Here is an 18,963-nt window from a genome sequence, read left to right on the forward strand (position 1 = left end):
AACAAAGAGATTCATTTGATTTTATTAATTGTCCGTGCGCGTACTGATTAAAAAACTTTTATTTGACCAAACCCTTACCAGGCTGCCATAGCTTTGTCCTGTGTAGTTATGGTCAGAGTTGGACAAGGGTGGTGGTGGGTTGCAGTTTATTTCGCTGCAGGACAGATCAATGTTTGGAATCCATATACCGTCGTGTCTGCACTGTATCTTCTGCTCTGTTATCCCAGGACGCATTTCAAAACCAGGAAAGCACGTCACCAGCGCTGTCTCGCCCATTTTATAGGAAGTCACTGAACAAAAATCAAGTTTAGATCACAGAGTAAAACTTTGCCCATCTTGTAAGTGATAAGTCAAAGCATGTTTCTCGATGACAAAATCATTAGATTTTTCAGTAGCTTTTGACTGAAGAGCAGAACTTGCACACAAATATAATTTACAGAACTCACTCATTCATTTTTTCGGTTTAAATCTATTGGAATCTATTCTGTCGAAAAAGTCTTTTGAAGCAATCGTTAATGTTGAACACTGAACACTCGTATCAGCGCACTGTAATGGGTGAAAAGGGACAATGCTCATGCGCAGTCAGTGTCGGACGTAATTGTTGCGACACAAGTTGCTTACGACTCGACAACGGCGCAGTGTGTGTCAGCCATGACATTCAAACGATACTTGACGCAATTCATAGGAACACATCTTACGTTGGATGGTATTGTTACTCCAAGGCTTCGGCAAGTCGCAGTAGAAGTCTGCCATGTGGAAGCATCGTACATGGGTGGGGGTCGGCCACCAGTCGCCGAGATCTAAAAGTAGAAGGCGATGGTCAGTAGCGTTGGCAGGGTGGTCCAGGGGGACTTTTGGAGCCGAGCCTCAGATGATTTTAAGGCCCGTAACTTTTCCAAAAGAACTTGACGAAACCATCTCATTAAGTCTGGATACAGAGCGTTTTGCAAGTTTCTTGATTTGGGGTCCGAGGATGCCATTGGTACAAGACCCGAATCATTCTCTCAACGGCCCTGGTGATAGTACGACTGCCATGTTAATACAAAACAAATCAATTGCAAAAATATGAAGAAAAAAACAATGTTGATTTTGGCCTGACATGTCTTTGACAGCACCACATACAAAGTAAGAAAGATGGCATACCTGTGCAGAGGGTGGTTGTGTTGCTGAGGTTCGAGGCTATGAAATAATGTGGTTTACAATCCAGAACCAACAAAGAACCGACCGGCCACACGGTTTGATTGGTGACGGGAGTTGTAGTGGCGTTTATCACTATCAATGGCGGCGTCACATTGGCCGAGACCTGAGGTGGGCCACAAGTGGCGGGAATGAAGTCGAGAAATTCTTCTGGGTAGCTGTTTGCCCGCCGCTTTTTTCTTGATAGAACGGGGTAACTGCGCAGAACAAAAGTTATGTAATTTTTGACCTGTGCATATACTGTATCGTGGATTTATTTTGTGGTTAATCTTTGGCAAGACGTCATGGTAAGTTATCAAGGTCCTAAATATTGACTCATTTAAAAATACTGTTACTGTAAGTGTAACCAGACAAAACTGCAGTAAGTTAGCCTGTTTTCAAATGGAAATGATGTTCATAACCCCAAAGGAATAAAAAACACTTTAGGCATTAACCATATTAAAAAAACGGGGTGAATCAATTTTATTTTTATCGAAACACACTTGCGCTATTATTGTTCGCTCGGATAGCTGTTGGAAGAACACTGTGCTATGTGTATCGACAACAAAGCAATGGCAAGATCAAGAGGCCATGGTTCAACTCTTGAGTGTGCAGTTGAGCAATGCATCTCAAAGATAGTTATTTTCAGCGACAACTAGATTATTTAGACTTTGGAGGAACCAACACTTCAGCAAGTGATAACCAGAAACGCACTCAACCAACCTTGGTGAACGGAACTACGTCAGTGGCTCAGAGACTTTACAATAAAATTATCACCTAAGTAAATTTACTCCCTCAGACTAGGTGGTAAATTTCATCTATCAAGGGAGTAAATTTACTAAAGAAGGGAAATACTGCATTAGTGTATTGTATATATCACGTGATGAATGGCAATGCCCTCTTATATGAAAAAGCAGATATGGTTAAACTTACTGAAGGAAAGATAGATTAGATGAATGCCAAAAATCTAAAAAAAAACTAATGGGGTTTTACGTTTATCCTTACACAGTCGCCATGAGGTAAAGTAACTGTCAGGATTAATTAACCAGAAGACTTTCTCCGCCTGCAGATAAAAAGAAACACAACCATTATAACCACGTGAGCAACAGATGATCAAACCGACCTCCCAGATGCAAGCAAGGACGGATCTCCTTCTAAGCTGATATTCCCCGCATCGAGCACACGCCATTGGCCAGTGATGCTGCACTCCATCGTCACTATCCTTCGTGGCTTGCCAGGTGGAATGGCGGACGATGCGTACCCGGGAAAGGCGTGGTAAGCGATGCGGTCGTGCAGCCTGAAGCCGGTGATGTACCGGGTCGCGTTCAGCTGCAGACCGGGGTCGTGACAGTGGACTCGCTCACAGCTCAGTAGGAACGGGTCGGCGGGGTCCCATTTACCTGTTGACAAGTTGCCGAGGTCCAAATTAGAAAGTCGTATTTCGATTTTCCGTTGTATCGTGCAAAGGGATTGTCGATTTCAAGTAACCACAAAATCGTATGTAGGCCGGTTTACATGTAGCGTACTGCAGTGAAACATCACATTGAAAATGGCAATACTGACGCAACACTTTTAAGCGAAAGAAAAGACAAATAAAAATATAACGGCGAGCCGAGAAGATAAGAAAAGCTATAACTGCCGACTTTATTATAGCAGCATTTTTGGCATTTTTTTTTTTATTCCTGTAGGTTTAACGTGAGTTAGTAATCAAAATACAGGAAGCATAGACTTTACGTATGGCACAAACCAAGCATGAAAGACATGATATCCACACAGTTCACATGACTTTTGATTTTTTGTAGGTTGAGTCGACCAACTGCATATTACAAAGCATTACCTGTCTCTGAGCAACGCAGACTGGAATGCTTCATCCCATACAACGAGTTCACGTAGCCAGGTCTGCACGTTATGTTGTAGATGGCGTCGATCGGGTACACCGCGGCTGGTCCTGGAACATCAACGCGCCAAACTAAATCATCACGTGATCGTGGCTGTGGTAACCGAAAATAACCTGCGTTTGCATTAAAACAAACTACACGTCTCTGAACTACAGTATTTTCTTGGACGCGGTGATACCTGAAGGCGTGATGTAGTTGGTTGCAATGACGGCTTGTGGAATAAACTTGGGAGCTGGACACTGGACAAGCTCGCACGAAACGAAATAATCGGCTGGAAGCAATTCCCACGTCCCATCAAAGAGACAAGTGACCTTCCACGACAATTTGCCGGGTATGCTTTAAAATAATAACAACAATGTGGTTTCGTGTGTTGCAGTCTATTCATCGCAGATATGTGTTGCTTTCAGCGTTCTATGACGCAGGAAGCAAAGCAAGACAGAAATATAGAATTTAAAGTAGATTGTACAATATCTTCTTATGTTTTCATGCTACCGAATCTACGTCAAACAACACTGACTAACAAACGTGCACAAAAAGGCATTAGAGTTAAAAAGGCCGTTAAAACATGGATGAATTTCCATTTGTGAAAGGGTAAGCTCTGTACCTGCTTGCAAGAGCATCTAGCTGTATGAAGTAACGGCCGTGGACACATTTGTACTCGACTGTATCGTTGTAATAGTAAGGTGGCTGTGGTCTTGAATCTCGTATCCGTATTGAATTTGGAATGAAGCCTGGGTCGGAGCATTCTACCGGCACACATGAGACTATGGATGAGTCGGGATTCCATCGGCCGTCGTGGCCACAAACGTTGATGAATCTGGTTGTGAAGTGGGATGACCGTGGTATGTTCATCCGGTAGCCAGTCTCGCAGTCGAATGTCGCCGTCGACAAGTACGTCATGCCACTCAAATCAAGGTATGCTTTCTCAAGAACGCCTGAAGTTAACCAGAAAGTAAGATGACTTTTTGTACTTCATTGCCAGTAGCCTATTGCCGGAACAAGAACTTTGTAGGAGGCTAAATTTAGAAGTCACGGAAATACGTGTAGTAACACTAATTGCATGCTTTTTAGTGTAAACACTCAGCTACCTGGATGAGGGCATTCCAGATCAATGCATTTTATTTCGTCAAAATCAGGCACCCACTTCCACACGTAAGGAAGATGGCGTCCGCTGGTTATTGTACTGGCAAGGTTACGCGTGACAACGCACGTCACTTCCTTAGCAACGATATGACCGTCAGGGGCAATCCACTGGCCGGGTTTGCAAGAGTAACGGGCCAAATCCTTGTGCTTGTAAGACTGCAAGGAGTCGTGCAAGATTGCTCCGGAAGGGAGCTCATCGGGAGGAGCGTTGCAGTGGACTGGCTCGCATCTCAGTATCCCAGCCGGTCTTAGGTTCTCATCCGGTACCCACTGTCCGTCGTAGTTGCACGTGTATTGCACGGAGGTCGTCATGGTGTCAATTGTGTAGCCAACGTCACAATGGAGCATCGTGTGGTCTCCGGAGAGAAAGACGTCAGTGAGCATCTGCACAAAACCAGTCATAGCGCGCTGAGCAAAACTTCAAATCCAAATCTTCTCCCAGATCCTAAAATTAGCTTGAGTAGCGATCAATCTGCGTCCGAGCATTGTAAAAATAATTTTCATACAGATATAAAAAAACAAAATCTCCGCTTCTTCAACTTTTCTCTAAGTTCACGTACTTTATGAGTGTTATATCTAAAAACGTTATAAGTTCATGCTTCTCTTATGTCATATTCTATTCTTCACCTGGGAGGCATTAACGAATGTAGAGTGTGGGATCTTCGGAAGAGGATCGCAAATAAGAAGTTCGCATCTGATTGAAAATGGAGGAGGGAACCAAAACCCATCAAGCATGCAAACTATTTCTTTTGATTTCAAGGCTCGAGCAATCAGGCGACCAGTGCTGCAAACGAACGTCACCTGCACGCAAGTCAAGTGCGATTCAAAGCTGCGTAACGACGTGTTGCATGAATAACATCAGTGCGTAAGAACGTGAACAAAGTTGAAGTTTGGAAGTGAAACCGCTCAAAGAATTTCGTTAATTTTTGATCTGATGCAGCAAGACGTTGAATGATAAATGCTTACTAATGGGCTTGTTTCAGACTACCAAAGTCTATACAACACAAAACATACGACAAATATCGCAACTGGTTGAATAACCTTCGTAATAGAGGCTTGCAATAGTGTTATATAGTAATCAGAGCGATTAATGAGTCGACATTAGAGACTGAACCATACTCCGATTTGAAGCATCGAGACACAAAATTGAGAGAGACTGCACAAAACCATACTCCGATTTGAAGCATCGAGACACAAAATTGAGAGAGACTGCACAAAACCATACTCCGATTTGAAGCATCGAGACACAAATGAAAATAGATGCATTCTTATCGAGGTATTGAATGATTGCATGCCAATGTAATAGTAGTTATGTTGTGTATTTCTAATGAAAGTTAACTCTCTTGAGTTAAAACGAAAAAATTGCTTTAATAAATGACACATTGAAAAAGTCTACAAAAACATGTCCTTACCTTGCTCCCCACAGTGAAATCGTCGCCAATCCTGTACGCATACGGGACAGGGCCAGGATTACGACATTTTGCCTTCACGCAAGCAATTGCGTTAGGGTCAGGCTCCCATACGCCGTACTTGTTGCACATGCTTTCGGTGTACGTTCGAGCGGGCGAAAACCAGAAACCCTGAAAACCATTGATTCAAGACAATGATAAGTTTGCTATTTATCTCCAGATTTTGCAGATGCAAAGCATCGGCAATCAACAAATAAAAAAAACTCAGTTATTTTGACGAACTTACAACGTTGCACTGGAATTGGAAGATGGTCGCGTAGCCGTAGCTGCTCAGTTTAGTGTTGGGAATGCGACGGGAGTTCTTTATTTCTCCAGGTTCACTACAAGTGAGCGCAACGCATTCGATTCCTGATTGCACGATCGGTTCCGACCAGCTGCCATCCGCACCGCAAGTCGACCTTATTATGGGGGTCCCGGGTGTTCTGTGTTGACGGAGCAGTCAAAAAGTAATTAAAAGTTTGTCAAATTGACACAACGAATATCTTACGTCGTATAATGTCCAGCTCTTCAATGACCACAACCAACAAAACATGCATTAGTCATCTTGTCTCCATATATCGTTATTTATATGTAACAGACATACTAACTTGTTTCGCAGGTAGTACAAAACTGTTTCTTGTTGGGTTTTTCTGTGACTTATATACTACTTTACGTGCTTATATGCAGCGTTATTTCCTGGACTTTTAACACAGTAAAGATATTTACCGAAATCCTTTTACTTCGTCTGGAATGTCTTGTAGATCAGCTTTCAATACCCAAAAGCCGTCATTACAATGGGCGATCAACCGTGAATTGTACGCCGGTAGGTATGAGACGTTGACACCAAACGTGTATGTTATGGCGTTCCTGTACGGCAAAACTGGCTCCCCGTCTACACGCTTGACACTGGTGGAGGGGTACACACGAGCCATGGAATGAGGGAGGATCTTTGGATGAGAGCAATATACTTCTCCACACATGTGAACCACTTCAGGCTGAAACAGAAGGTGACCACAGTTTAGTGCCGAATGAAAAATGGATTATTTTTAACAAAAGATAAATTGTTTTTTGAAGTCAAGCGAGACAAGCCATAACCTGAATCCTGATAACAAGTCGTGTTCGTGTTAGCTAAAAGAGTGGTGTTCGTGTAGCGTTCGCTAGAAGAGTCGCGTTCGTGTTTGCTAGAAGAGCAGGTTAAATGAACGAAGACATCGATCATGTTGAATAGGTACGGTACAAAAATTGCCGTTGAAACTTTTAATACGTGTAACTCAAATCAATGGAACTTACAACTTGGGGGTCAGTATAGTACGCTCCAGTGTCCGCGTTCTGCCAAATCCCATTCTCTCGGCAAACCACAGATCCGTCAAGCTGTCCTTTCTTGATCCATCTTCCAACGTGGCATTGATAGGTGGCCACGGTCAGAACCGGATACGCGCTTCCTGAAGGATGAAATTGACAAAGATGAAAGTAGACCTGCATTTGTAAACGTAACAATACTAATACAACGATCACGTACGTAACCACGTAATTACGTAATCACGTACGTAACAAGAACACGATCACGTACGTAACCAGAAACCAAGTGATTAAAAGTACTACAGGAAAAAAAGTATCGCGAGATAAAGATGTTTCGCGACGTTGTTTTTTTCGTTTCAAACAACTCACGGTTTTCAACAGAAGCACCAATGTGATCCCATATATTGGGAGCAGAGAAGTGTAGCGAACTCAATGCCGTCACGTTTCCCTCCTTGATTCTTAGGTCGGAATGCGTCACGTTTGGCGGCTGAGCACAATCCACCAGCGTGCATTCGATATGGCGTGGGTTTGGAAGCCAGTTGCCGTGGCTTGAAGCACAAAAAAATGGACTTTAAATTGAGAGAATGACTTATATAGATAATCAAGCGATCATTAAAAACTTAAAATACATCTCAAACTTTCAGGAAATGTAACTTTAAGTAAAAATATATCATTTTTTGCAACGTGTCTGACGCACAGGTTAGTAATTAATTCAAGCGGGTCTAGTCAAAAATGGAGCTTTTGTACATCAGTTACTTGAAATTTAGTTTGAATATTTGTCTTTAAAATATCATAGAACAGAATGACTCTGCGCTACACCATTAACGTACTTGTTACAGACGACTTCCTCCCGCATGTGGCCTTCGCGTAACGTGCAAACGTCTATGTCACTTCCGGAGCTTGTTTTGTATACTTGCCAGAAACTTTTCACGTCAGTTCCAATTTTATCACCTGAAGTGAGAAAAAAACTTCGCTATTGCTTTGAGACAAAGTCCGAAGTACCAGTTTTTCTTCGTTTGAGCTTCTTCGCTATGAAAATCGGGATCTATACAATACCACTCTAATGTACATAACTTGCAGCAGTAGGTATTCGCTCGGACTTCACTAAAAGACTAGTGGGTAGAAAAAATTGTTTTGTCTCATTAGCACATCAGCTTCTTTAGTAAGAGAAAAGTTTAGAGAATGGAAAAACCGATGCAATGATAGATGAGGAATGAGGATATATCTCAAAAAGAATATATAGACTATTGCATTGAGCCGTTAACTTTTTTCGTTACTCAGTTGCACTTACCTGTTACGACTAGATATGCAGTGTCCTTGCCTGACCAAAACAATTCTTCATCAGCATGCGTTGTAAGAAACGCGCCTCTCTTGGCCATGCGCAGTGACAAGAGCCGAGCGTTGCTCTTATCCGGAACATTAGCACAGGTCCACTGCTGGAAGATGTTAGCAGGGTCGCACTCTGCCACGGTGACTGGGGCAATGTCTTCCTAAAATTACGTTTCGAGTTGAAAAAAAAACTCATCTCAAGAATTTTTATTAAAGACATCCTAGTTACTAATACAAGCAGGCATTTGCAGCTTGCAAGTCAGACATTTGTTCTTTCAACGTCTGTATATATGTAAAAAAAAACTAATGTTGCATGGCTGGGTTAGATAGCTATCGCTGATATGCAGAAATGCAGATGCAATTGTAAATAAACCTATTTTGAAAACTAGCAATGAATAATAATAAAACAAAACAAAAAAACAGACCAAAACGCAAATTCCCCTTTACCTGCTTTATTTTAAACTATGAAAGTGGCGAAATTATACAAAAGCTTAATTAGTTATTTTACAATATTATACGCACTATTAAATTTGGTATAGCAGTAGCAGTCAAACATTGACTCGTGTATCGATTTCGAAGATGAAAGGTCCAATGCCACGCCCATAGGTCCCTCAAGTCGGCGCCACCATCGCAGCTGGGTTGAAGGGCTGCACTGAAGGGTTGGGCATCCTCCCGAGGGGGGTTTAGGGGTTCGTAGAACTCTGGGTCCATACCTCCAACAACCCGGACGCAGAGTTGCCAATGTGGGGAGAAAAGCTTGAACGCACGTCGCACCCAGTTCAGCGGGCCGCATTCGTACCTGAGAAACCAAAATTAAAAGTGACCCTTCATTAAGTTGTTCTGTGGTGTCCGCCAGCATTGCGTTGAGCGTAACCAACTACAAATACAGCAAGGTGCTAAAAGTTGGTATTGAAAAATGGTTTGTAATAGGCTAATATCTTACGGCTAACCCTCACAGGATCCTTGCAAGTTTTGTTCAATGAATAAGATGGTAACTTTACAAGTTAAACGCAAACAATGTTTCTATAACTTGCATCGGCTTTATAACAGATGATTTGGAATATCGTTACTTCAGCCAAACGCGCGTAATTATCATAATTAATGCACAAAACATAATTATCTACAGAAAGGTTACATTTGTAAGCCGTAGACGAGTAAATAATATATAAGGCCATCACACATCGCTATAGCCTCGAGTTACAATGCACCATAACGCGGATTCGCAATGAATCGGTTACATCGAACCTGACGTTATCTCCAGCTTTGTTGTCTGAGCCCCACATAACAGCCCCATGTACTTGTGGGGGTAGCTCGCAGTACACAGGCACGCACTGTAGATGGTCTGGTGACAGCGGGGTCCACTCTCCATTTGAAGCGCATTTGAGATCTACCGCGTGCCTTCCTCGATCAAGCCAATAGCCTAAAGAAGTGCTGATGGCTTAGACGGGTTTCAAGAGAGAGGTTTACATCTTTCTACACGCTTCACAGAAAGGTTAAAAATCCGTGAGATGAACGTAAAAAATGTGAAGTTTTTGAATGAATTGTATAACATCAGTCAGAAAAGACCCAATTATTTTTAACATATTTTTATATTAATTCAACGTCTACACTCTATACTATAGGCGTTGAATTGATGGCAAAAGAACAAACTTTGTCAACTGGGATACACGGAGTAGTATCGCAGACAGTAAAAAACGGTTGATATGGTTGTCACTCCGGGCTTCCCCACACTTTCACTTAAGTTTCCAAACGTAGGAGTGGTTTTATTTTTATTCCGCTTACCGTCCAAACACATGATGACGACAGATGACGAGACTGTGATCATACTTTGGTCGGGAATAAGCCTCGCTTTGATTCTATCCAGATCGAGTCCGTTGGGGGCGATGCACGTCACGGGGGTGCACCTCTCTCGAGTGGGGTCTGGTTCCCAGCTGTTTAAAACAAAAACCTGTTAGCGAAACACATACTTTATATATTTTTCTAGTGTAAAAAGACGGATTTGGGTTTCTGGGGTAGATATAGCAGCAGATTTGGTAGAAGTTGACTTCATAAAACGACATGCTATTTTTTTGATTCTTCTAGATGTCTTTTTCTTTTTATTAATTCAATCTTCCAAAAGTTGCAGATAAACTAAAATAATAACAAGTTTGTTGTCGAAAAAAAAAAGAAAGTAATATTCAAATTTTCTTACAATCGTCAGGAATATATAACTTTTATTCATACCACATCAAAGAGACATAAAAATGCGGTTATCTTTTAATCAAGGCACTGCCATATAACCAAAGGTTTTTTTTTCAACCAGCAGCGGTGATCAGAAGAAATAGTAAGAAATGGTAGTTTTGCGATTGTTGAATGAACATAAACTCACAGACCAGATTCGTTGCATTTTGAAATGAGAGAAAAAGAGTTTTTCCTGAACCAAAAGCCTGGTGCGCAAGTGTAGTTCGCTGGGGAATCGTAGGCGAGGTAAGGTACAACCAGGTTTGACAGCGGCAGGGCTGGCGGTGAAGCGCATTCTATCTGCAAGATGTTACAACAAAAATAACAGTAGCTACTAGCAAGGGCAGCATTTTAATCAATAAGTTTGCAATGCGCATTTTAGTCGTTGGATTCACATAAAATTTGCTGATAAACACCAGACGATACCCAAACAAGTTCGGTGGAGCAAGAGTCATTGTCGCGGCTGTGCGGGTTCGATTCGTGGTCATAACGCAGACTCCAAAAAGCAGCTTTTATCATGATTAAGAATAAATCGGGGTAATAGTCGTTCAACGTGATAGAGATGGCCTCAGAAAATATATTGAAATAAAAATGTAAATTCGATAACAAAAACCTGACTACTGTGGAATTACGATAAACCAACTACACCTTAACACTATTACTGCTAACCTAACATATATATCATGCGATTGACATCTCTTTGCATTGGTTATCCGTTGAATTGCGTCACCCAATCGGATGCAAACCGTGGTTAAAACTTGTTGGGAACTTGGGTTACTAGATTTCTAGTAAAAAATTTATATATTCAAAGTCTTAATACAGTTTAAGTATATTACAGTTTACTACAGCAACCACATACAGTTTTGCACTGTTTGTCTTGACGAAGAGGCGGCTGCCATGTCTGTTCCTGAGAGCAAGTGGCGACGTGCGTGTTCAAACCGGTACTGAAAGTTGTCCCGTTCAAGCAAGTGTACGTCACATTGCTGCCATACTCATAAAGCTCGGACTCTGAAATCAATGATATTATTTATTCAAGAAAAGTCCAGCTACACCGCAGGGTTAAAAAAGTAGAAATATCAACACGAATGCACAAAAGCTCTCTTCCGACTCTCTCTGAGATCTCTTTCGAGCTCTCTTCCGACCTCTTTCGAAACTTTCCGAGCTTTCTTCTACACTCAAAAATACGATTCTTAACTCTACAAACCGCGTTTGTCTGAAGTCAGCCGCTCCATTCTCTGCACCTCCCATACAAAGCCAGGCACGTCAGGGGGAGCGGTGCAGTTGACGATGTAACATCGGAGGTTGAAAATGGCCCTTTCTCGTTCACGCCTGTCATCAACATAAGTCAGGATGTCGTCTCGGCTGTGGCGTTTGGTAAGCTGGAAAAGAATGTGAAATAATCTGTAATTTTGTGAAATGTATAACAGTTCGTAATATTTGTAAGTCAGTACCAGCAAGTTTTTTTGTTTTTTTTTCGGGGGGGGGGAGTTTATTTTAATACTTTTTTTTTTAATTTACGATATGAAAATAGTAGATGCGGGACTTCAAGAAATGAATAAGCAGACAGTACCAAAGATTTAGTTTTTCTTCATTTACTTTATTTTAGTTCTCAAAACTGCTGTTGATATCTACTTACTGCACGCTAACGTATTTGCTGTGATACAAACCTCCCATTTAAGATAACGATTGCAAGTAATAGACCGTGTTTGATACACTCCTGGAAACCGGTAGCCAGGCTTGCAAACGAGGTCTATTTCACTTCCATAGGCCAACTTCATGTTATGAAGACTGCCTTCGAACATGGGAACAGCATTCCGTGGTAGGAAAGGTTGCTTGCAAGTCCACCTGCATTAAAAGTCATCTCACAATTATTGGCAGCGATAAATCCGACCCCCAATCAGACGCACGTTTCAACGGCGAGAAATGTTGGTTGGTTTTGAATCTTTATCCTCGGACTGACAAAGCCTTGGAAGGTTATTCGTGGTAGTTTCACATACGTGTAAAGCCTTTTGACGCAGGGCCGGTTACCGAGATTGGAAGAGTGAAGTTTTCGATTGTTGAAGTGTTGTTTCCGGGGAATTATTCCATGTATTAGTGCCGCTGAATGAAGAGCAGTCCTTAGAATGCGTTGCTCAAGCGCACACCCTGAGAGTCCAACAAGCGTCGCTTGATCTTGAAGCTTCTTCGTTCCCGAAGTCACGCGCGAACCAACTGAGCTATCGGGGTGGACGACGTATATGACATAATGTGGACATACAGTATATGACCAGCGGCAACATTTTTACAACTCACACACAGAAGGTATCTGTTGGGAAACGATCGCTCAGTTAAAATCAAATAAAAAAAATGATCCAAATTTGGTTTAATGTTTCATTTCCAAACAACAAAAATATAATCTGCAATGGAAGAGAAGAGAAGTATAATGATTTACTTTTCTATTTTAGCCCATGACCTCTAATCATAAAAACACAACTCACTTAGCATCGACTTCACACACGTAGCCAGGCAGTCGATCGTAGCAAAATCTTGCTTTCAAGTGATGCGTATAAGCGTCGGGGACAGACATCGCAAGGCACCAGCGTGGAATCGGTTGCACTGAGGGCGAACTTCCGTCATCTCGGGTGCACAACGAGTCGCCCTTTTCTTCAGTCTATCAGCATGAGAAAAGGAAACAGTCATATCCACCAATTTTTGCTGCCTCATTGCTTTTATCAGTTTGTTTATTTCTTTCATTCCTGTCATTTCTTTCATTGCATCGTTCACATAGCCTATTGTGATGAACATTATATGGATTATGGAGTAATGTGTTTTTAAAGCCTAATTGGTAAATCTACAGTCTAATCGACTGATACAGTTTAACTTATCGATAAAAAAAGTGGACAGTACCACACTAAATTGACAAATTCAAGTTTTTTTTTTCCAAACGTAATAAACTTGCATTTGCCAATTATACTCTTTTTGGTTATTTTTACACTACTCATCCTTTTGGATCATTCGTAAAATCAAAAGAAGATTTTAACGAAAAGTTTAGTGACAAACTTGTATTTTGGTAACTGATCGATGTCTTGATTATTTCAGAACAAATACTTCAGAGAAGCAAAAGTACAAATTTTGTTTCAATTTTTTAAATTTAGACAGATTGTTGGTGCAAAAAAAACGATCTATATCGTTTTTTAAAAAGAAACAAACACAAAAAAACGCCTTACATCTCAGATTGTAACAACAGTACATACCTCACAAACAAACATGCTTTCACGCCTTATTGTTTTGGACCCCAAGTTCTGAGGTATCGCACAAGGTTCGTCTTGGGCCAATAAAACACTGATGATTTTATTTTGATCATCGCGCATAAAAAGACAATGACACCAACTCAGACCTGCTCCAACACAAAGAAAAAGATTTGAATTCAAAGATTGAAAACCTATAATACTTGCGGTTTGGGGCAGTTAAATTTTAGGTGGAAAAACACAAGCTTTAAAATTAGATATTTCACACGCTCTTTCGCTCGCAATTCAAGTGCAAGGCATACTTCGCTGGAAGTCAAGCCTGTGTTTGGCAGCTGAGTGTGGTAAAAACTCATAACTAGATGTTAAACCAGTACCACGGGATATGCGACTCATTTGTGATTTACAAGAGAGAGTTTATCGGCAGTTCACCGAAGAATTTTCATAAATCCAATCTCATCTATACAACAAACAACAAAAAAACATCTGGCAACCCTGGTAACGTTTGGTCCACTGCAACTTTCAAGCGGTGCAAGGACACGTAAAATGAAGGATGACGTACGTTGGGTAGCAAATGCGTCAGCAGCCACTTCGGATTGGTTTGCCAGTCTCGCTCCTGTCCGGTTCTCAAGACACTTGTGGGGTTCGTACTGAGTGAAGCTGCCCCTGGTTGGGATGACGCCGCGATGGACGACGAAATATGAGTCTGGAGAAACATGAACACCAACGTAACAGACAATATCGTCCTTACTATTGATCTAATAACAGAACAATGCGTTCAGCAAAGTGGGACAAAATGTTGCTCGTAATTTCTACAGTCTTCAAAAGGAGACACGTACCCAGACAGCAAATCAGTCGTTTTTTACATTGATTCAACGCTTGCAGACGTTGAATCAATGTAAAAAATGACTGATTTGCTGTTTGGCTAGGTGTTAGTACAACGTCTCTGGTACGCGATATGCAGTCATTCGGTAGATTGAAACACAGAATGAATGGAGAGAGTATGATCTTTAATACGATAGCGACGTTGAGGTCAGGACGAAGCATACCAGGTGGTTTCACTTCCCAGTGACACAATGGTTTGTGGGAAGAAAAAGTGTGCCAGAGTGACAACGCGTTCGATCGGTACCAGCCGCCAACTTGGACTTCATTGGATTTCACATTTTCTTCTATCGTCAAGTAACCGCCCGGGTCAGTTCTGCAAGCATCAGCAAAAACTAAACTTTTAATAAAAGTTGTTGCTAAATTTAATTGGTTTTGATGAGTGCTGATTACAAGTCCAACGTGGTAAAAAGAAATGGCTTGACCACAACCCAGAGAGCAAACTACGTCATTCTGACGTTGATTCAACATCTGAAGACGGATCTTAATGGCGGATTTTGCTGTCTGGGAAGTTGAAGTCAAAACGTGTCACAGGAGGTGGTTGCAACCAAGCCATTGGAGATGAGTTTTGAACGTGCAAGTTTTCTTTTACAAACTGAAAGGAGATGAACAATTCAAGTAACTAACCAAATTAGTTGATTTTCTATGTCAAAAGTTTTTTTTTTTGCTTTATTTATAACATTTCTTAGAAATTAAACTAATACGTTATATGACATTTAAACACCAAAACGTGCCTTAAGAGAAGTATATGACTAATACAAAGTTTTCACTATATGATAGAAACCTGGATTTCAAAAGATACGCAAGATGTGGACCACATGTGAATGACTGGCGATTACTCTCAAAATCGCACTGTTCCAATCGTACGCTACCCCTTTGGATACCTCGGCCTCCAAGCAGTCTCCGGTACTCATCGACTGCCACGCACAAGCCTTCAAAAAGTCGGAAAGTTTTATTACTTGGAGCAAAATGTTTAAATCTCATTATTCGCGTATGAACATTGAACATATGACTCGAACCTGCAGCAATGTTGTAAAGATGATCATGTGTTAGCCACGTCCAAAGCATGCCGGTCTCATCCTCCTCAAAAGAGCAGGATTTCAGAATAATTTTGAATGTCTTTGGATCCCCGTACCAGCATCTGGAACGGCAAAAAGTTTTCATTTTCATGAGCACAGTTCTACTTTTAACAAAATTTACTCTTTTTTGCAAATATTGTTTTTATTTTTCAGGCAACCATGGTTGAGTGCTGTAAGCGTTAAATCAACGTAAAAAAGATGGATTTTATTAGTGGAGTATATCCAGAACCCTAAGCTTTCATTACATCATAATGACGTCCTCAAGAACGACTTTCAATAGATCAGAAGAAGTGCAAATAAAACTATGATGAACCAACCTGTCAGTAAAGATATATCGAAAGTCCCTTCTTAAAGTGGAACCATAGTATCTGATCTTGAACTGATGAAAGTTTTCCACCGTATCCAAATACATCTTGGTGATATTTCCCAAGCCTTGCCAATGCCGGTCGGCCATGTAGCGCTTCGAGGCCAGAACGTCTTCCACTCCCACCCAATACAAGTAGCCTGGTGTGTGCGAATAAATTTTTTTCTTGACTTTTCAAATGTCCGACCACAAGAAAACGTATTTTTGTAGAAAAAAAAAGAAGTCAACTGACGTTTAAATTAAAAAAAAAAAAAAACACTTACTAGAGAATCCCAAGCTTTTCTGAGTGAGATATTTGATCAGATTGTAAGCAACTTTGTTCTTGGGAATGGCCAAGTGTCCACCTTCTCCCTTGCATATTTGTTGAGCTTCGTCAAAACTTACCCAGTTCTGGTAATGCGACCGAGCAACGTAGCATGCTGTGGAAACAAAAACATCAAACAAATGTCCAGACAGCAAAATCCGTCATTTTTACATTGATTCAACGTCTGCAGACGAATGCACAAATGACGGATTTCGTTGTCTGGGTGATGCAATCATGTTCGCTTGCTACGTTTGTTTAATACATTGCCCAAGAATTTGCAATTGAAATCATTTGATTGATGATTTTCGAAGATAAATTCTGCAACAGCGGTAATGCAAGAATCTGAAACAGCAATTTACTGAAATTAAAAGAGACCCATCCGAAGGGACAGGAAGGAATGCACTCGTGAGGAAGGCGCGACCATTCTCCGCTCTTCAAGCACTTCACTTCCATCACTACTCTGCCTGGCGACACCATGTGGCCAAGTTTGCACTGGTAAGCGACCGTGGATCCATAGACATAACGAGACTTTGTCGTCAGCAGTTGGGTGTGCCTCACTTTCATAGGAGGTGGACAGAATATCTTCCGGCACTGATGGAGATGTGGTTTCCAAGTTCCTGAGAAGAAATTGATGCGGTATTTGCCAACATAGAAAGTTGGTTTGTGGCGAGTATTTGACATAAACTCATGGCTCATATTATGAAACACAGAACCACACGCATTTAACACCTAAAAAACACACAGTTCTATTTTCGCCGCAGCAGTAAAAAGTAGAATAAGCAAGCAAAATATACATTCTGCCTAAAATCTAACTAACTTTGCTGATCAAATTGAAACAAAATATATGTAGCTATTAATGAAGAAACGTCCTACCATCCGGCATGCAAGTGATGGTCTGTTCTTTCGTTCCATTGGCAAGTGTAATATTGTAACCTTGCATGCAAACCAACTGTATGCGAGAGCCTACCGCATAAAGACCGGACGGGCTGGTGTAGGAGATGCTGACGATTTTCATTCTAAAACGTGTAACAACTTAAGTTCACAACTTTTAGCTTAGACTGGCCCGTTTCAGAGCGAACATTTATTTCGTTCATGCCACTTAACCGAACAAGTGGTGGCGCTAGAGTAGTAGCAAAGACATTACAGTTTAAACATAGATGTGATGATTGTGATGTCTCCTTACAAGACACAGTTTTATATATAATTATACAGTACGGTATACACCAAAACAGTTCGAGCCTAGCGGCTTTTCAAATAAACGTTTCGAGACTCACAACGTTACAAAGACGCAAATATGCCAAGTCCTTTCCACAATGTAAATAAGACATATCTTCTAAGCATTGGAACGTCAGGGCATCATTATAGGTAAGGTCATAAAAATGATAACAAAAGCACAAATTACAATAAGCAAACTACGTGCACCGGTACCTTCTCAGTTTACTCAAAGGACTGAGACACCGTGTCACGCAAGGGGTGAGAGTGTCACAATATTGTGGGACATCGACTTTCACCCAGCACCAAGGCTTCATGAAGCTATTGGTAGGATTTTGACAATGACTGTGATCAGGCCACTTGTTGTGGCCTTTGTAGTATTTTCTCCAGTTCAAGCAAAACCCACGTCCAGTCCAATTGGTGTAGCCTGTTGATGGAAGGTTTCTTGACGGTATCAACGAGTAAATCAACGTTATTTAACATATTATTGATGCTATTGTATATATTATTGAAAATAGTCAAGTGATTGTAAAACTCATTCAAATGGGTATCTGAGGAACAGTTTTGGTAGGTAGTAAACAGACAACTAGCCATCATGCATATGATGTTGTTGAAACTTGGTGTCATGTACGATGAGGAATTATGGAGGAATTTGCGGGAATGGGGTAGTACTACAATCCGAGCAAGTGTCTCAGAAGATTGTTTCCTGCTCTGAACGTTTGCCATTACAAGTTTTACTCATAGATAACTGAGAATAATTTACGACAAACACTTAATTAAAGTTAAAACTATGTTAAACACTTCACAACTAAACCGCTATCGGTTCTGGGAGCTCTCTCTACCATGTACCATTGTATCTACTGTTGCAATGCAAGGTCATCAACAAAACTCTATCGGAGGAGCTTGCGTTTACGAATAGTATTGATACAGGTACATGGAAAAGCACAAGTGCGAATTAAGACGAACTCATACCCATTTCTTTTTTTGAATCTGACAGCGGACTGAAGTTGAGCGAGTCAGCTCAGTTTCAAAATCTTCTTTGCCTTATTGTTTAATTTGTAATAGAAAAAATTATAACTAATAATAAGAAATGATTTAGCACTTAAAAAAACAACAAAAGTACATTTGTACTACCGTGAAAGGTGAACCCGACACCGTAGTAGCACTCCCCTACTACTTGGCAGGTGAACGGAAGTCTGTCTGTTCCTAGAGAGGTTTCCCACGTTTTAGTGGTGGCGTCGATAACTATCACACCTGGAACTGGACATCTGGGAGAAGTCAAACAACAGTGGCAGACAATCAGTGTAATTGATACAATTCAAACAATCAACATAAAAGCAGCAAAACTATGAAGCTATAAGATCAGTGAATTTTGAAAAATCAAG

The 18,963-nt window shown here is 41.0% G+C and overlaps 1 protein-coding gene across 1 annotated transcript in view; it reads right to left on the reverse strand.

The window, feature by feature from the left end:
* LOC145778987 (uncharacterized) overlaps positions 1–18,963 on the reverse strand; it is a 57,169-nt gene that overhangs the window by 14,928 nt on the left and 23,278 nt on the right. Inside the window, exons 18-52 of the mRNA XM_082590568.1 lie at positions 18,713–18,846; positions 17,795–18,005; positions 17,240–17,382; positions 16,726–16,983; positions 16,326–16,481; positions 16,016–16,202; positions 15,639–15,760; positions 15,404–15,551; positions 14,787–14,935; positions 14,300–14,443; positions 13,747–13,889; positions 12,991–13,163; positions 12,181–12,358; positions 11,718–11,892; positions 11,373–11,521; positions 10,662–10,813; positions 10,076–10,224; positions 9,539–9,713; positions 8,816–9,092; positions 8,256–8,454; positions 7,795–7,915; positions 7,327–7,512; positions 6,956–7,103; positions 6,392–6,660; positions 5,913–6,108; positions 5,630–5,797; positions 4,845–5,018; positions 4,163–4,601; positions 3,679–4,009; positions 3,253–3,410; positions 3,014–3,118; positions 2,300–2,576; positions 1,144–1,394; positions 699–800; positions 79–290 (exon numbers count right to left, since the gene is read on the reverse strand). Of these exons, the coding sequence (XP_082446694.1) occupies positions 79–290; positions 699–800; positions 1,144–1,394; positions 2,300–2,576; positions 3,014–3,118; positions 3,253–3,410; positions 3,679–4,009; positions 4,163–4,601; positions 4,845–5,018; positions 5,630–5,797; positions 5,913–6,108; positions 6,392–6,660; positions 6,956–7,103; positions 7,327–7,512; positions 7,795–7,915; positions 8,256–8,454; positions 8,816–9,092; positions 9,539–9,713; positions 10,076–10,224; positions 10,662–10,813; positions 11,373–11,521; positions 11,718–11,892; positions 12,181–12,358; positions 12,991–13,163; positions 13,747–13,889; positions 14,300–14,443; positions 14,787–14,935; positions 15,404–15,551; positions 15,639–15,760; positions 16,016–16,202; positions 16,326–16,481; positions 16,726–16,983; positions 17,240–17,382; positions 17,795–18,005; positions 18,713–18,846 (6,559 nt within the window). The remainder of the gene's footprint in view (positions 1–78; positions 291–698; positions 801–1,143; positions 1,395–2,299; positions 2,577–3,013; positions 3,119–3,252; positions 3,411–3,678; positions 4,010–4,162; positions 4,602–4,844; positions 5,019–5,629; positions 5,798–5,912; positions 6,109–6,391; positions 6,661–6,955; positions 7,104–7,326; positions 7,513–7,794; positions 7,916–8,255; positions 8,455–8,815; positions 9,093–9,538; positions 9,714–10,075; positions 10,225–10,661; positions 10,814–11,372; positions 11,522–11,717; positions 11,893–12,180; positions 12,359–12,990; positions 13,164–13,746; positions 13,890–14,299; positions 14,444–14,786; positions 14,936–15,403; positions 15,552–15,638; positions 15,761–16,015; positions 16,203–16,325; positions 16,482–16,725; positions 16,984–17,239; positions 17,383–17,794; positions 18,006–18,712; positions 18,847–18,963) is intronic.

This window comes from Aplidium turbinatum, chromosome 10 (genome assembly GCF_918807975.1).
Source record: "Aplidium turbinatum chromosome 10, kaAplTurb1.1, whole genome shotgun sequence".
NCBI classification, from domain to species: domain Eukaryota; kingdom Metazoa; phylum Chordata; class Ascidiacea; order Aplousobranchia; family Polyclinidae; genus Aplidium; species Aplidium turbinatum.